Source organism: Echiichthys vipera (genome assembly GCF_963691815.1).
Source record: "Echiichthys vipera genome assembly, chromosome: 18".
In the NCBI taxonomy this organism is placed as follows: domain Eukaryota; kingdom Metazoa; phylum Chordata; class Actinopteri; order Perciformes; family Trachinidae; genus Echiichthys; species Echiichthys vipera.
In genome coordinates, this window is record NC_139843.1 from 16579711 (window position 1) to 16598845 (window position 19135).

The 19135-nt window shown below is 42.2% G+C and overlaps 1 protein-coding gene across 1 annotated transcript; it reads right to left on the bottom strand.

Moving 5' to 3' along the window:
- Positions 1-1167: 1167 nt before the first annotated feature.
- Positions 1168-14698, bottom strand: tex2l (testis expressed 2, like; the record flags this gene model as incomplete). Its single annotated transcript, XM_083932357.1, has 11 exons — positions 1168-1341; positions 1432-1552; positions 3883-4092; positions 4318-4455; positions 5896-6028; positions 6688-6787; positions 6902-7051; positions 7232-7509; positions 8500-8830; positions 9198-9398; positions 13325-14698. 11 exons carry the CDS (start codon positions 14696-14698, stop codon positions 1168-1170), a joined length of 3210 nt encoding a protein of 1069 aa, XP_083788483.1.
- Between the last annotated feature and the right edge of the window lie 4437 nt (positions 14699-19135).

The following is a 19135-nucleotide window of genomic DNA, read 5'->3' on the forward strand; positions in this document are numbered from 1 at the left end:
ATCCTCCCCTTTACTTTAATAATTTAAGCTCACGTAGGCATTTGACCCTGCTGGGACTGGTCCATCTATCTGGTGTGGAGATCCAGGTATTTAACCTCTCACAAGGCCGATGATGTCACTGGAACCCTTTGGGCGCCAAGTGCCAACGATTGTCGTTAGAGTGGCAGTCGTTGGTGGGAAGTTGGTTTCGCTCACTTGGAGAAAGAGTGCCTGGCTGCCGTTCAGGTGTATCAGAGTTTAGCCTAACCCAACACTCGAAACCTACAGTGATATGTTACCTTGGTCTTCTTGGGTCTTTTATTGTAATGGAGATATGCGGAGTGAGAGGACATTTGAGAAGGTGAGCCCTGAAACTTCCCAGCGGCCTCATTATTCACATATTAGGACGTTTCCATATCAACTGGTTCAACAGGCTCTATGTGCCCTTTGTTCTTATGCTTTTTACAGAGCTACAATTTAAATATTGATTACTAACAAAGGAGCCAGCATCAGTCCAGTGGTTGATTCACATGTTTTTGCAGGTTTTATATTCATATGAGGACAAAGGGTGGACAGTGTGAATGGCAAGTCATTAGCAACAAATGAATATTCAATGTTATATTTTTAATTTACAGTATTGTTATGTTTAATTGATTTTTGGAGTTGGAGGGTGAAGTTTTGCACGTGAATTAATTCAAGTATATGCAGGAGCTTCAACAAGGTCTCCTAAAAGGTTCACAAACATATCCTCTTTGCTGTTTTTTTAATTAAAGCATTCAAAGGGAGACGTAAGATTCACAGGGGTATGTGTTAAAGAATAAAACTGGCCGTTGCTTTTCTATTTAATAACTTCCAACATCTTGTATCCAAAGTGACATTGAGCTGTAAACATCAAAGCAGTAAATACATATATATGTAATCTCATAGGGATCATTCACATGTAAACATTTGCAAAAGGTATTCAAGTTGCTGCACTCACAGTAATCTGTTACAAACACATCAGACTTTCAGAAACTCCTGGTTCAGGCATCAGCACGAGGGTTCTAAGTCTGCTCCAGAGCTACTGAGTCTTTCGAGGCAAATGTAACTTTATGTTCTCCTTTCTTATCTACTTTATCCTTTCACACTGTGTATACAACGTGATGAACATGGCAGGGTCAGCTCTCCTTTGATCGTCAACATGAGGCACTATTCGGACTCTGCCCCAGAGATCTCAGTTGGGATCCTCTCTATGGACTCTGTCGATGAGCTTTGGGACCGCTGGCTCTGAGAGGACAGGTTCTGGGAGGACTGGGGGCTGCCAACCGATGAGTGCATCAGGGGTAAGTAGATGTCATCCATGTTCGGCAGTACAAACACTTTCTGGAGAAGGAAAAAATAATTGTGAAGGAAGCTGAGGAAATGACAGCATTGTACATAATAGGTGCTGATTTATTTTTTATTTATTTTTACCTGGAACTCATCCTGCAGTTTCTTTTCAATCCACTCAGTCACATGACAAAAAGTGACCTCCCTCTCCCCTAGTTTAGGACGAACGTGGAGATCCAGTTTGGGGGGCACACAGAAGCTGTACCTACAGAGGAGATCAGCCCAGAATCAAATCTACCACATCTTTATCAGATTGCTGTTTTCAGCCACAGTTCAGTGTCACGTTGTCTCAGTGTTTTAAACAGGCTTAGTGCTAAACTTAGATTTGCAGCAGATGAGGTGCGAAAAGTGAGTCACACACAAACAGCCGTCCATGAGGAGATTCAAAATGAATACAAAAACATAAAATGACTACAGAGAGGCTCAAAAAAAACAACAGAGGGACTGAAACCACTACCAAAAGATGTAAAACAGCTGCAAATAGATGCAGATAGTCCAGAATAAAACCAAAAGTACAGTATGTACAATATGACAACAAAGAGGCAGAAAATGACTACAAAGAGGCAAAAAATGACTACGGAGAGGCAGAGGTGACTACAAAGAGGCAGAAAATGACTACAAAGAGGCAGGAAATGACTACAAAGAGGCAAAAAATGACTACAAAGAGGCAGAAAACGACAACAAAGAAGCAGAAAATGACTACAAAGTGGCAGAAAATGACTACAAAGAGGCAAAAATGACTACAAAGAGGCAGAAAATGACAACAAAGAGGCAAAAATGACTACAAAGTGGCAGAAAATGAGTACAAAGAGGCAAAAAATGACTACAAAGAGGCAGAAAATGACAACAAAGAGGCAAAAAATGACTACAAAGAGGCAGAAAATGACAACAAAGAGGCAAAAATGACTACAAAGAGGCAGAAAATGACTACAAAGAGGCAAAAATGACAACAAAGAGGCAGAAAATGACTACAAAGAGGCAAAAAATGACTACGGAGAGGCAGAGGTGACTACAAAGAGGCAGAAAACGACTACAAAGAGGCAGGAAATGACTACAAAGAGGCAAAAAATGACTACAAAGAGGCAGAAAACGACAACAAAGAAGCAGAAAATGACTACAAAGTGGCAGAAAATGACTACAAAGAGGCAAAAATGACTACAAAGAGGCAGAAAATGACAACACAGAGGCAAAAATGACTACAAAGTGGCAGAAAATGACTACAAAGAGGCAAAAAATGACTACAAAGAGGCAGAAAATGACAACAAAGAGGCAAAAAATAACTACAAAGAGGCAGAAAATGACAACAAAGAGGCAAAATTGACTACAAAGAGGCAGAAAATGAGTACAAAGAGGCAAAAATGACAACAAAGAGGCAGAAAATGACTACAAAGAGGCAAAAAATGACTACAAAGTGGCAGAAAACGACAACAAAGAAGCAGAAAATGACTACAAAGAGGCAAAAAATGACAACAAAGAAGCAGAAAATGTCAACAAAGAAGCAGAAAACGACTACAAGAGACAGAGAAGGACTACAAAGACACAGAAAATGACTACAAGGGGCAGAAAATGACTAAAAAGAGTCAGAAATGACTAAAAAGAGGCAGAAAATGACTACAAAGAGGCAAAAAACGACAACAAAGAAGCAGAAAATGACTACAAAGTGGCAGAAAATGACTACAAAGAGGCAAAAATGACTACAAAGAGGCAGAAAATGACAACACAGAGGCAAAAATGACTACAAAGTGGCAGAAAATGACTACAAAGAGGCAAAAAATGACTACAAAGAGGCAGAAAATGACAACAAAGAGGCAAAAAATGACTACAAAGAGGCAGAAAATGACAACAAAGAGGCAAAAATGACTACAAAGAGGCAGAAAATGAGTACAAAGAGGCAAAAATGACAACAAAGAGGCAAAAATGACTACAAAGAGGCAGAAAATGAGTACAAAGAGGCAAAAATGACAACAAAGAGGCAGAAAACGACAACAAAGAAGCAGAAAATGACTACAAAGAGGCAAAAAATGACAACAAAGAAGCAGAAAATGTCAACAAAGAAGCAGAAAACGACTACAAGAGACAGAGAAGGACTACAAAGACACAGAAAATGACTACAAGGGGCAGAAAATGACTAAAAAGAGTCAGAAATGACTACAAAGAGGCAAAAAATGACAACAAAGCAGCAAAAAAATACAAAAAGAAGCAGAAAATGACAACAAATCTGAAATTCATCTCTCATCTCATCTCATTTTCAACCGCTTATCCGGGGTCGGGTCAGGGGGGCAGCAACTTTAATCTGAAATTCTAATATTGCATTTGGATAAATTTGCCTCCACATTACATCTATGTATTTACAATTGAGACACTATCTTCTGAAACATGAGAGAAACAAGAGGATATTGTGCAAACTGCCAGCTACACTACACTAAGGTGTTTAAACCAAATTGCAAAGTCAGTGAAAAAAGCGTTTTTAAAGGAAAAATGTTACTGACTAACTTCCAAATAATGAACAGAAAGAAATAATGCCTCAGTATTTACCATATCCTGTCCGTAGGGGGCGGTGGGATGTTGACGACCAGAGTCCCTGAAAGCTCCTGAACCTCCACAGTGAGCAGCAGGGGCGTGTTAGACATCTCCTCAAACTTCTTCTTGATAAACTCGTTCTCCGTCGCCTTCTGGAAATACTTGGATTTAGCGATTTTGTCCACAAATCTCAAAATCTTCCTTCCAGTCTTTCCGCCCCCTGTCCTGTAAGAGAGGATTAGAGAAAAGGAGAGAAGAGGAGAGGAGAGGGAGCGAAAGTCAAAAGTAGAGGAGAAACGAGAGTCTGAAATGGAAAGCGACAGCCATCTGGAGTGTGATGTCAGTGCAGTTTATTTTTGGCTGTAGAAAAAGGAGCCTTCACATTAAGACACACATGGGCAGTATTTATGTTTGATATTACACTACTATATACTGTATATAGGCATTTACCCATCAGTAGCTGGTGTGGCAGCCTTCTCCCCCACTGGACCCTGAGGCTCAGAGAGAAGCAGCTCTTCCTCATCAGATGAACCAGCGCTGGAGGACTCCTCATCACTGTCCGCCAACACGCTGATGATGGGCCTGCAGCTGGGAGGATGTACGGGTAGACAAGTTAGGAACGGGTAGATGGATGAGAAAATTATGATATTCCTGGAAGCATCAGTACCTCTGCATTTCAATAGTTGTTGGCATAAAAATGTGAACTTAACTATGCAGATTGACAGATGTGTGTATGAGAACAAATCTAGCAATTTCTGAAAAGGCGTCTCAGCGGCTTGAAAAGATTAATATTTGCTATCTCCGCGTAAAGCTTCAGCTGCACCGAAGGCAGTTAATGTAAAGCTTTGCATGTACTGTAATCCCCATCGTTGCAGGTCTATGACAGGCAGGTCTACGCTAATCAATGTAATGTGGAGCTCTGCTCTGAAGATCAGAGACTATGAGGGGATGAAACGAGATGTGTGTAGGTGTGCGTTTGTGCTATGATAAGAATGAAAATACAGGGTTTTCTGTCAAGTGGGCTATCACTCCTGCTACTTGGCCTGGACAGCATGATCATAAACTGTATAAAACACGGATATGGTTCTGGGTTTCTAGGTTTCTGAAGAGCTCAGTGTGGGTGGCCCTGGCCGTCGCCATCTTGGTAGATGTAAACTACGAACCTGTAAAGTTTCACAACTGCATTTTGCACGGTTCTTGGGCTAGGGGTGCAAAGTGGCATGATGACACACACACAGACTCCGGATGTGAATATAATACCAGCGTTGCTTACATGGCTGGGATGGTAAATATTGGCAAAGAGGCAAGGTCTGGAGTTGGATGGAGTTGAGACGGTCCGAATGAAGCTTGGTTGCTGAAACATGCACCTGGAAGCAACCACTTGTCACTCACTTGGCATGCCCTTAATTATGCTTAAAGGGGGACATAAGCTGTAGAGACCATTTTTTGTACCAGGCTGTAAACGTGTTTATTTCTGATGTAAAGTTGGGCATTTTGACATGGGGGTCTATCGGGCTTGACTTGTTTTTTGACTCTTTGACCCCAAGTGGACATTCGAGGAAGTGCAGTTTTTTTGGCACTTACTTGTTGGCCTCATTTTTCAGCCCCAGAGGTTTCCGCTTGGATGCAATACACCAGAAGATGATAGAAATACTGACATATAGGTCATATTTTTAGGGGACAAAAATTTTACACGTGCGGTTATTTTGTCCATAAGCTAATTCTAAATTGAATTTTCAGTTTACATTATCCATAGCACTCACCCCTATCAGTCAGTAACACTTGCAGCAGCTGCTACCACTAACGCACAGGACAACACCACATTCAGGAAGCAAAATGAGGTTTAGAAGAGTTGGGAAACATGTAACATGCTACAAATATGTATTAAGTCTATTCCCGAAAGCACATAAAAGTGCACAGTTTGTGTGTGTGTGTGTGTGTGTGTGTGTGTGTGTGTGTGTGTGTGTGTGTGTGTGTGTGTGTGTGTGTGTGTGTGTGTGTGTGTGTGTGTGTGTTTGTAGTACTGACCGTGGGCTACTGGGTTCAGTCATACAGTCTGCATCCTGACCGCCCTCTTTACCCAGTTTGGACAGGTTGAACTTTGTCTGCAGGGTCATCTGCAGGGCACCAGTGTAGACCAGCTGCAGCTCCACCCACAGGCCTGCACAGGGGGGTCAGCGGGAAGAGGTCAACACCACACCACCAAAGTCAATGCAAAACTCTCTCTCTCACACACACACACACACACACACACACACACACACACACACACACACACACACACACACACACACACACACACACACACACACACACACACACACACACACACACACACACACACACACACACACACCCCAATCTGGACACAATCTGGACAAACAAACTCACAGACACACTGCTTAGTGGGCGGATTAAACAGCTTTAGAGTGATTATCAAGCCTTGAAATTAAATTTATAACAAATTACAAAGGATTATTAATCCCCTTTAGGACCAGGATAATTTGTTGAGGGGTGATTGTGTAACAGCAAAGAGGGAAACAGAAAATCATAAGGTCGCACACGTTGAAGCATACTGACACTTTCCCCTCAGCATGAGAAGTGTTGTCTGCCAGATTGCCTGATTTTAAAACACACACAACACACAACACATACACCAGTATGCTCCCAATTTCAGAGGCCGATGTGTAACGGCTCTCTTGCTCCGTAAGATTACAACAGGATAACAGCGTCTGATCTAATGCTCTACACTCAGCTGTAATCACATCTTGGGCATGTGTATGTTGTTTTTTTTTACCATGATCTCCAGTGTGTACTAACCTCTGTGGTTGACCTCTGGTCTGGAGGTAGTGGTGATTTGAGGCATAGAGCAGCCCATATCTAACTCGGTCAGAGTCAGCTCATTCATAAAGTAAGGCAGCTGTAACCAATACACCATATCATAGTTTTAAAATGACATCAAATGCATCACACTTATAGTCAGCCTTTTCTGTGACTTTGAATTTACAGTAACAGTCAATAAAACTGCTCTCACTCTGATTTTGCTCAGCTTCTTCTGGATCTTGCAGGAGACCCAGTCGGCCCAGTGCTTCTCCCGCAGGAAGTCCCAGAAGATTCGACCAATTAAAGCGTTGGCCCACGCAGTCGGGCTTGTCCCAAGGTGCTCTGCTAGATCACAGGTACACTGTAAAAAAAAAAAGACAAGAAGAGTGAGAGCTGAGCAAGGACAAGAAAAATTTAGGTTTTGTACAATGTAGAGGTAATGCTGGAAATGCCACAATGTCATGTGTCTCTCTATACATGCAATATGTTCCTAAAGGCTCACTTTTTGCTTCACTTAATTGTATCTGCAAGCGTGACTTACATTTTCTTTGATGGTGGGGCTCATCTCTGTGCTGCTGGCTCTGGGGCTGGAGAGGGGGGTGAATTCCTCCGCGGCCAGCAGACGAGCCATGTATCCAGGGTAGTCTAGCAGGGAAAGGCCCCTGGTGCTACTGGAGGCCTGACTGACAGGAGCCCCAGGGATACAGGGGACAGGAGGTGTGAAGGGGGCGTCGTCTTCACTGCTGCCCGCTCTGCTGGAGCCTCTGCTGCTTGGGACATTACCGTGTGCAGTAACACTCTGTGCTGATGCAGAGTCACCTGGAAGAATACAGGCAACATTTGGAAATCAACCCATTTTGGTTATCATGGCCACTCACAGAAAGAAGTAAGTAATTCTATCTACAGCAGCAGGAGTCACGCAGGTGTTCCACTCTGCCCTTTTCATCGACAGATGTTGAGTTACGATGCTTGAAGCTTTCCTTTTCCCTTTAAAGGTTGTAAGAAGTGAGATTTCCACGTCTTTTTTTTATTAATAAGCAGGTGGCAGTGCTATATAAATACTGTGAAAGTATCAAAACTCTAAATTTACAGAGAAATGCACACAGCCTGTATTCAGAAACTGTGACTTTAAACAAGCCGTCAGGACTTCTGTACGGTTATGCTGTCACATCTATACTATATATAGGTAGAAAGTGCTGCAAAAGTGCCTTAACAGTCATTTCACAGCTGCAATGACGGTGCTTTATCGGGAGGGGGGCTTAAAGAGACAGGCGCTAAAATGGAGCATTTCAGGCAGAGGGTGAATACAGCTATATTCAGACAGCATGAGATGAAATGGAAAATATAGTATAAACCTGAAAATGAGAGACTATGAGACCTTTAAAAGTCTTACATCCTTCCTGTTATAGGTAGGCTTTTAATATGGAAAAAACCTTAGGAAGTGTTGTTTTGGATGAAAACATTATTTCTGAAGAGAAGATCTGCAGAGTGGTGAGTAGCATGTTAATGTAATGATGGAATTAGTGCGGAAACACTAATGTATTTGATAAGAGTGAGGCAATATAAAAAAGGATGTGTGACAGATTGGGAGTGAGTATTATATATTCCCACTCAGTTGTTTTTTCAGATGCCTTTGCCCTCTCATGTCAACATACAACTGTGAGATCTATGTGTTCCCTCTGAAAGGGATTGGCTTTGAAAATGCAAAGAATTGGAGCATGTAATCCATAATCCACACATACATAGCATTTGTATAGATGTCTTATCTGGAAACCCTTTTTTCTCTAATGCATTAAACGTTTCTCATACCCGATCTGGACGCACATCTGCCAGGCTTCTGTCCGTTCCCCTCCTTTTCCCTCTCTGTATCCATGGACGCAAGCAGGAAGTGACGAAACCACTCTTCCTTTTCTCTTCCTGTGCGGCCGAATAGGTAGAGAGTGGTGGGACGTTCATGGGCGTGTTTGGAGGAACTTTGTTGTGGATTCTCCGGATCGGCTCCTGGCTCCTCACCCCGACTCTCCGCCGACCTTCCTCCCTCATCCTCCTGGGAGTTCGCACCCCCAGCCAGTTGGATGCAGATGGGATACTTTGGGTTCCACGTCCTCTTCCGAGCCAACACAGATGGCAGAAGGAATACCTTTGGGAAACAGTGGGAGTTGTTTGTTGTGCCAAAGCAAAATACAGCTGATAAATGGGCAATGACATCAATCAAATGTCCGATGAATGAAATTAAATCTAAAGAGGTGAACCAAAACTAGAAGTTTCAATTTTTTTTGTATCAGACATTACTAGTAATTTCAAGCAATGTCAATGTTACTCCAACAATCCATGCATTAAATTGTCGAAATCGTATGAATTAGTTAATTGGCTAGTGAATGCTACATAAAGTTCACTTCTGGCCTACATACAGTATCAGAACATCATCAGAATACCAAAATAAATCAGTATATCCCATTAAAAAAAAGATACAGCCTCAGATATATAACAACACTTAGTCATCATACTTTGCTGTTTGCGAGCTGATATAAGCGTGACTTTACGAAACCGGCCTCGTGGACTCTCTCATCATAGGTGGCCCTACGGCTGATGTTATTATGAGGGGAGTCCAGACGGAGACAGGAGCCCTCCAGGGCGGCAAACACGGAGTGAGTCAGAGCTGGATGGTAGGTTTCTGGGTCGTAGTCGTGTATTTCATTCATCCAGCCCTGAAAAGGCAGAAAGAAGAATTTTAAATAGAATAGAATAGAACAGAAATACTTTATTGATCCCAAGATGGGCAATTGCAGTGTAACAGCAGCAATACACACAGACAGACATCAAAACAGTAATATAGACATACAATAAAAAAGGTACCTACAGTTTAAACTGTACTGTTCCAGTCTTGAAAATCACATAATGAACTATATAGCAAAAAGTAAATATTTTTTTTTTGTTGGTCCAAACAATCAAACATTGTACATTTTCCCTGTCTGGATTTCAACGAAATAATTTTTAAAATGGACAAACTAGTTATGGATGAAATGCAGTTCAGAAGGCAAGTCTGTGAACTGAGAGGTAAGAGGATCAGTCATCCATAATAAAGTTATTGCCAAGTAGAGAGTATGCATGAAATACAACAAAAACCTATTTTTTGTTTAAAGGGACACTTTGTCCAGGATTCTGCCTTCCCAGGATTTCTGGCTTCATGCTGCTGTCAACAAACAGACCAATCAGAGTCTTTAGATTACAGAGGATAAAGAGCCTGTACACTACAATGAATGTCATTGGCGAACAAATTCTACTTCTTGCTTGGCTAAGCTAATCGAATAAATTGTGTGCAAAGTTAGGAGCTAGAACTATCATTAGGAATGGCACATTGACTTCTGGTAATCTTAGCTGGTTGCCTGGTTACCATCTCCTTGCTCTAGCTACATGCTTACTCACAGTGCATGGCATTAAGAAAGCAAGCAAACTATTTATTTTAGGCTACATCAATGTAAATTCATATGCTTAAACACAACTTCATATATAAAGTGTTAAAGTGTTGGTTTTAAAATCCTGTGAAATGAAAACTGCTCAATCTGAAATATATTCTAGTGGGGGCTGCTGGTCTTTCAAGGAGGGGAAACTAGCTAGTTTGTTTATTTATATGTAAATTCTACCCTTCGTTCCTTTTCAAGAAAATGATCTGTGACCTTGTCATACCAACTAGGCGTCTTTTCCAGGGACTTGACCAGTGTCCTCTCAATGGTCAGCAGAGCTAGGCTGCTTAAACGGCCTTGGCCCAGCTGGAGCTGCTGCGCCAGGCTACTGTGAAGTGTGACCGCCTGTGAGTGTGAGTGATCGTGACGGAGGAGAAGCTCTGCAGCTGCTGCTGCTCGGTTGGGAGAGAAACGGCAGAGTGACAGAACAGTGTCTCCAAACACAACGCTAGTCGTTTTTAACAAAGACAATGTCGCTGGGGATCAGTAAAGTCTCCGGATCAGTTCAGAACAATGGAATGAAAAACTTCGAAAATGCTCCGCTTGCTTTTTTTTTTTTCAAGATTGCTGATTCGCTCATTTAGCTGTCAATCAAAAAAGGATTCCGCCGCAGACAGCTCATCTAATCATCATGCAGATGCTGAGCGTCCGGGCCAGCCCACTGTACCATAGACCCCACGAGATGCTGAGTGTCTGATGGGCGGGATAAAGCCCAGCATTTATCCAATGAGCAATGAGCGTCTAGTTTCTCTGCCGTGGAACAACCCACTTTACGCTTCCCCACTGAACTCAGTAGAAGCAGAGCGTCCGACTGTGTAAAGCGCTGTGGAGCTGTGGAGATGAATGAGAAGGAAGTTTTGCCGGTTACCTATGATATGAAGCTGATTCTGAACAAAAGATGAAGGCTTTCTAGCGCGTATCTAGTCAATGAAATGTACACTCAGCAGGACATATTTCACCACTTTTTTGGGGGGGGGGGGGTGGCACTTTAGGGGAAGCTTAGCTTCCCTTGCAGTCTTAGAGCAATCGCCACTATTTCTGACGTGATCATTAGGTCAGCTGCATGTGGTGTGAATGCTATCATACAATCCCCTTTAGGAGCTTGATGTTCCCTTTTAGTGCTCCAGTTGACTCATAACCAATACATTATTCATACTGAAATTTTATTTGTTCTTTATTCATGGTAGTGTCAGCTTCTGCTCTTGTCTCAGAATTGTGCCCACAATCAAATACTGTCTGATTACCAGACGGCTCACAAATCTTGCGGCTCTGACTGACATGTCAACAGCCATCACACTAAAATCCAACCTGCTAATGACCAAATAAGGGAATTATCCCAACACTGAGCCAATAAATACCCCCACCCCCTATTTTCGACCATTACCACCACTCTCCACCCCCGACCTGCCATCAGGCCCTGACAAATTACAGCTTCCTACTGTCTGTATTCCCCACTAATTGCCTCTGCAACTGACAGTGTCTGGGTACTAGCTGTCCTCTTCACTAGCCCTGTGTCAAGCTCAGCCAGTAGGAGAATAGTAATTACCAGTGAGGCTCAGGCGGGTTTTTATCCTTGGAGGTTTTAATTGCATTTTGGTCATCATATGTAGCTGCGTGCCACTTTTAGACGCTATACTCTGTGAAGGAAACAGTCAGCAGAGGTGTTGAAATGACTCACTGACTTTACACCGTTCTTTTTAGAACAAATTAGCACAGCTGAATACCAATTACAAGTACTCTAGCTATTGTAACATTTTTTTCAAAGTGCATACAGAAATCACTCACTTACAGTTTTTATCTGTACCCCCTGTTCCCAGTATTTGTGCCTAGGTTACACGGACTATAGCTTCATACTGAAAGGACAGGAATAAGAGTGATATCAATCTTTGTGCCTAACTCTCGCATGAAAGTGAATAAATGTAATTCCCAAAAGTGTAACTATCCCTTCAAAGGTCACGTTATATTATGCAGATGAGTTTTCCCTAATGACCATTTAGCTCTTTAGCAGAAACCTTTCATAGTTGTTGTAAATAGCCTTTGTTCTTTCAACATTGGGTTCACTGATAATGTGCTAACTGGCTAACTAGCATCTTGAATACGTCCTGCAGCTTTTCTGGTTTTCTTTTTTAAATGATGACTACAGACTTCCACTGCCTGCTGGTATGGTGAGTCATTTCCTCTCACGCAGGCACAGAATGCAACTGTTGGCTGTAGTCTTTTGCGGTGTGTTCAATTGCAATTTTTTGACACAGCAGATGTGAGGGGATCTTTGATGCCAGTATGCATGGCATGGATCAGCGTGGCTCGGTTTGACTCCGCCCATCAGCCCATGGCATGGATTGACATTTCCATTACAACAGGGCTATTTGCCTGAAGGTGTGTCTTCAGTGGCGTGGCTTTTCTGGGCTTGACTCTATATTAGCTCTTTGAAATTTGGTTGTCTTTGTATTTTAGTATTTTAATTTTTTTTGATAAAATTCACAATGATAACATTTATATAATAATATATACAAAAATAGATATTTCTACGGACATTCCTGTTCTTACGTCACAACATCTGCTGTTGCTATTTAGAAGTTGGCCAGTGAGCGATAAAAGAGCTGCTGCAAAACATATACAGAACACATTTAATTCCTATAAATTCTTCACAATAAAAGTCCCCTATTATATTGCTATTTAAAAACAATATTTTATTTGACGCGATACAGCTGAAAATGAACATGAAACATAGAGAGACCTATGAGACTCAGTTAGAAGCTACAAAAGTACTGAGAGCTAAATACAAAGACTTTTAAAAACGCTTTCTTTGAGGGGAAGAAGAGAGGTCGTCAAGGTGGAGGTGTATGGAAGGCTACGTGTTGTCTATTTGTTAGAATTCATGTGTATCTGAACTAATTGGCCTTCCATAGAGGCGAGTCGTGTCCGTTTTAGCCCTACTCTGGAGAAGGTCCATCTCAGGCATGCCTTGGGGCACTAAAAATGATGCAAATGTAAATCAGTTCTGCATGTTTTGGTTTAGTGCAGCTAATGATCCTTAATAAGTGCTCTTTCTCGGGTCTTATTTATGGTAGATTTGTTGAGAAATGTATTGGTATTGGATCTAGACTGAGGTAGCTGAAAATAAGGTGACAAAAATATGACTTTCCTCCTTAAGGACTCATTTGATTTACCTTGAGGGTGTCAGGCTCAGTGCTGACAGTCCCGCCTGTCAGGATCTCTTCTCCCAAAAGAGTCTGTGCTGGTTTGTGTGGAGGAGCGGAGCAGTGTGACCTGGGGGAACCCATCCTAATGAGCAACAGTCCTAACAAGAAGCCCAATGCTAATCCCAGAGCCAGGCCAGAGAAGTATGGACTGAGAGGTAGGATGAAGTAGCCGTAAGACAGCACTGCCACGCAGAATAAACTCATGCGTGGCAGAGGATGAGGGGGTTGAGAAAGAGGAGAAGTCCTAACCGAGGGTGCTGCGAGGGTAGGTGATCTCCTCGCATGTCCGTGATTCTCCAAGGTGTATACTTGCATTACGTCACCGTCTGTACATATTTCCAGAGCCTCGTCCTTGTGATGTTGCCTGTTGTGGTGCACGGGACAGGGGTTACCATGGCTTCTTTCATGTCTAACAGGAGGCCAATCAAACACAGGCAAAACATCAGCGTCTGTTTTTCTAGTTCTACTCACAGGAGACTCAGAGAAAACTGTGTCCGTGCTTCCTTCACTCCTCAAACCTCTGGAGCTGGCCTGTTGAGCTCCCTGGCTCTTACGCTGGTGTTTGGGGCTACCTGCGCTCTCCTCTTTCATGATCTTACTGAACATGCTGCTCAGAGGCTCATGCACGGCCTCCGTGAGCTTCCTCTTGGTGTCCTCTAACTCCATTTTGAAGAAGCCCCCTCTCAGACCCTCTCCAGGCGAGTGCGAGCAAGGAGAAGGGGGCGCAGTGCGAGAGTCCCCGGTTCTTTGGGGTTTTGTTTGGGTGAGCTGCTTCCACAGGTGGATGTTGAGGCGAGAGTCAGATTTTGACTGCGACACCTCAGGTTCTGAGCGGGAGAGTTCCGTAGAGATGGACTTTACGAGGCTGAGAAGGGGTTTAGGTCGGAAGGTGGATCCTTCTTTGAGCTCCAGCTCTGTGGAGAGAGACTTGACCAGGCTCGGGGGAGGTCGGTGGGTGGGTGAAGAGGAGCCCGGGAAGAGGAGGCTGGGGCCAGTGGTGGAGCAGTTGCCCAGAGAGCCAGGGGACGAGGGGGAAAGAGGGACATGGAAAGCTTGGGACTGCAACTTTCTGTCATCCTCAACAGAAAGCTGCCTCTCCTTAGAGAGAGATATAGAGGGGTAGTCGTCATCGTGGTCAAGGGAGAAGATGAGCTCACTATCATCTAGACTGTCCCATTGTCCCTCTGTCCCAGTCAGCTGGATCACAATCCCTCGATGCCTCTTGGTCCCAGCAACTGGGGAGAGTCCAAGAGCCGGTCTGCCGGGCTCCTGGAGAGGTCCACCACCTCGAATTACTTCATCCTCGCTTCTTCTTTCCCGATTTGTTCCACTCTCTGCCATTTCTTGACTTTACATCACACAGCCAAGGCCCCTAAGAGTTGGTTAATGAGAACAAATAAAGAACACAGTCAGCTACATTATTAAGCTTCGGAGGCAGAAGAAATAAAAGCTGTGAGGGAATAAGCCACGGACAGAGAGGAAGAGCATCTTCTCTACGCTTGTGCCTCCTTTTAACACAAAGTGCTTACCCGTGCCAACTACGCATTAATTTGTGAATGTGATGTAGTTTAGCCCTGAAGGGTTGTAGAAATCTACATTAATCTGGAGACTAGTGAGTGAATCCAATCCACGTAAGCACCTCTCCCATAGCTGTTGCTCCACATACTGAATGTTTTCAAAGGCATGCAAAAATAGACAAGACAGTCTGTCTACCCCAAACGTTGCCCAAACTAGGGCAGCTCGGGCTTGGATCTAATGTCTTTTGGGGCTGATTGAATGTCAATATAGAATTAATTCAATTTGTCCATGCACATTAAAATGAAATGGAAAAGCATAGTTTGAATAAAGATAAAGCTTTTCACTATCAAACAAAGAATAATATTTTTGGCTTTGTCAAAATTGTTATCTACAAACAGATATGTAATGTGTTGTTGGGACGGGGGGAGGGGGGGCATTACTACACTCACTTGCTGAGTTTCAGCACACCATCTCCCCAAGAAACAACTACAGTGTCTTCCAGTTTCCCTCCATTCTGAGCTAACATGTCAGTCAATTCACAAGCTGTTTAAAGAGTTACTTATGCAACCATTCATATCAACATATTGAGGGTGGAGGAGTTCAAATATGGCCTCTCTCATTCCCTCCATGTGGCTTTTCTGTGTCAGCACCATTAAAACATTATACAACCACCACCTACTGACTTGTCAAAATGATGCTAACACAGAACAGAGAGGCAAATGAGTGTTATTTGCTGTCATTCTGCAGGAGAAAAAGAGCAGCTCTGCATCACTGGTCAGTCCCGGTGGGGACCCTTTCAATCGCTGCCTCTCTAGGTCAAGTGCCCTGCTCTTTATGCAAGTTAAACCCTATACCTCTGACTGGTGGCATTTACGTAACTGTATTACAGCGCTGTGTGGCACGATTTCAACCAATTCCACAGCAGCTGGTGGATTCTGACTAATCTGCTCTCACCCAAAATGGACGGTGGGGAGATAAACCTCACAGACAGCCAGGCGACATTAGACCTTCCTCACAGCTTTTCACAGGGTAGGAGCAAGGCCCAGGAAGCGCAAAGTGCCAGAAAAAAAACACATGTATTCACACGCACAGGCTATACTAACCATTAAGCTTACAATGTTTTGTCCAAGCTAATCGTAGAACACTAAAACTGGCCAATGTTGCCATATTGTTAAGCTAGTTTGGAAACTCTGGGATAGTCTCCAGATGCTGCTGTGTTCTTTTCTTCTAATCCAAATGTTTCTATATCAAATCATTGCAGCTACACACCAGCTTGTTTTGCATGTAACTGGATGCAAGATAAATCATTTCTCAGGGTGGAACCTTGGACCAAAATAAGACGATAAATCTTTCGGCTTTGAGTGATACAATATCTATGGTGAAGAGAGTTTAAAAACAAATGTTATGTTGGTTTAGCAACACAGTATCAAGAGCATACAGCCATGCTAGCAGCTCTGTGAGATTATACTTTCTGCGTTTATGTGGTGTCCTAATAATTGGAAGAAATATTTCCAGACTGGGAAAATTCTCATGCCCCTTCAAGCTGGAACAACTGGAAAAGTCGCAGAGTCGACGTCATATTACGCAGAACGAATGTGGCAGACGAAAGCAAATGTTTTGTTGATGCATATCATATTTTGCTTGCTTTTTTATTTGTTATATGGTACCAGGTTGTAACCATTGGTTGCTGTCCACGTAGATTGTACTTTCCATTGTAAGACCTAAAACTCGTGAACACACCTAATGACTTCCCCACTCAAGAAATGGAACCATCCAAGGAGCATGTGAATGCAAGAACAGTGGTGCTTTGAGTTATGCTAACATCGGTATGATACCATACTCACAAGGACTATGTAAACATTCATTTAACTGTTTGATGTAACTGTTGTTGAAAGCATTCACATGTGACAACCCCACAGGCCACAGAAAGCTGAGTAAAACCAAGAACTATCATAAAGCTCAATGTCGGTGGCTCCCAGATTTCCGCCATTTTGACTGTGCCTGACATCACTCAATTCCCAGCTAGTCCAGAAATGTTGAGACTAAACGTTGTTTTTCTGGGGGGGGGGGGGGGGGGATTTAACATGGGGGTCTATGAGGACTGACTCTGTTTTGGAGGTATCCTCAGGTGGGCAGTCTGGGAACCGTAGTTTCTGGCATTTCAGTGTTGGCTTAATTTATTCCTTTTTTTTTTAGGTTGCTGCTTGAGTAAAACTCTGACAAAGACAACCAAAGAAAGACAATAACAGACTGAGATGTAAATAAACATGCAAGTGAGTTGTTAATATATTTATATATTTGTTATATATATATATATATATATATATATATATATATATATATATATGCTTGACTCCAAGGGCCATTCACTTTTTTGAGCTTCAGTTTGTGGGGAGTAATTTTTTCAGGTCCCTAACCATTATGCTTAAGGATAAATTGTAGTATGAGAAAGCTGCTAACTGCTCCACAAGTCTGCATGTGAAGTCCAGAGTGACAAAGTCATGTGACGACTATAGCACGAAACACAGCACACATCTGCTCTGAGTCTGAGTGGACTACTGCAAAATGTTTGATCAGAGCATCAGCCAAACCGCCTATCTGTGACTTTGTGTGTGTGTGTGTGTGTGTGTGTGTGTGTGTGTGTGTGTGTGTGTGTGTGTGTGTGTGTGTGTGTGTGTGTGTGTGTGTGTGTGCCACCCTCTGATCAGACACGAACAGTTACAATCTCAGATTAACATTAATGCAGGGTTTTACTGTGAAATCTGACAAATCACACAGCCAGATTATGAGCTAAATCAACATTTGGTGGGGTGTGTTTCCAAGCAAGCTCATCTCCGTGACCCAGTGTTGATTGTTGTTATTAGTAACATCACAATCCTAAAGAGTCTCTTGCTATGATATGATGATATTTCAATTAATGGTCAGTCTTTAACCATAATGAAAGAGAAAACAATGTTATTTGTATTGTTTTATTATTATTATTATTATTATTATTAATATTATTATTATTATTATTGAATTTTATCATTTATTATTATTGAAGTATTACCCTTTCGAGCAAGTGAAATCTGAACATTGTATATAGGTTAAAAATTCTTGTTTAATTTTGTTGACATACTAGAAAACTGTTTTACAGGGGACACTTCATTATGCAGGGCACTGCAGGTGAGGTTAAACATGTAACTCATAGATATCATGACCATGAAACTTCCCCAGTTGATTACTCACTTTCAGAAAATTAGTTTTGTATGAGGAGTTTTCTGAAACGTTAAATGTGCAAATTAGGCATTATAAAATGCTAACTGTTTGTCTATTTGTGTCTGTAGACTGAGTGTAAGTAAACACCTAAATATGTATTTTGGATGTTCTCTTTACACTAGTCTACAAAATTCATACATCATTGTAAAAAACACAATGGTTTCGTCTTAATAAGCCGATTACAACAAAATCTGCAATTAAAAACCAATTAGGCCTCATGATTAATTTTTCAAACACACGTTTCCTCGTTCCAGTTTACCTTTTCTATGTCATGAGAAAGTGTTTTGGACCTTAATCAATGAAAACATGCAACAAAAATATGACACACTGGAAAGTTTTAATGAGCATTTTGAGTTTTTGACTTTTGATGGACAAAGTAAATTGATTATGTTTTAATGAATTAATACATAATGAAAATAAGTCTTAGTTGCAGCCCTAGTTAAACCAGAATGGGTAAAAGACAGATCCCTAAGCTACTCAAAACAAATGCATTCCTGTCACAACTGCAAAAATATGTGACCCAATCTGAAAATCAATAAAGTCTTATAATAACACAAAATATGGCTCTCAACTTGTGCAATGGCTCTTTACAGTAGGTCAAAGAATTCACCTCCAGTCTCCCCTCCAGAGCTCCACTCTCTCTTTCTGGACCACTAACATGCACAAGACAAGTGTGACATGCAGACATGAGCAGCAGAACTTAAAGTGACTGAGAAAATGTTGCAAAAATGCTATCAGTGTGCAATGAAACCTGGACCAATACAACTGCAAATGTGTGCTGCAATAGCAAATGGAGATGAGGAATATAGGCTACTTACACGAAAAATAAATCTGTGCATGGAAATGTGACTAAACCCGCCGGCCAGGGATGTCTTCTGCTGAATACCTCTCCATTTGTGTGCGCAAGGACAGCGAAGTGAGGATTCTCTTCTCTCTCTCTCTCTCTCTCTCTCTCTCTCTCTCTCTCTCTCTCTCTCTCTCTCTCTCTCTCTCTCTCTCTCT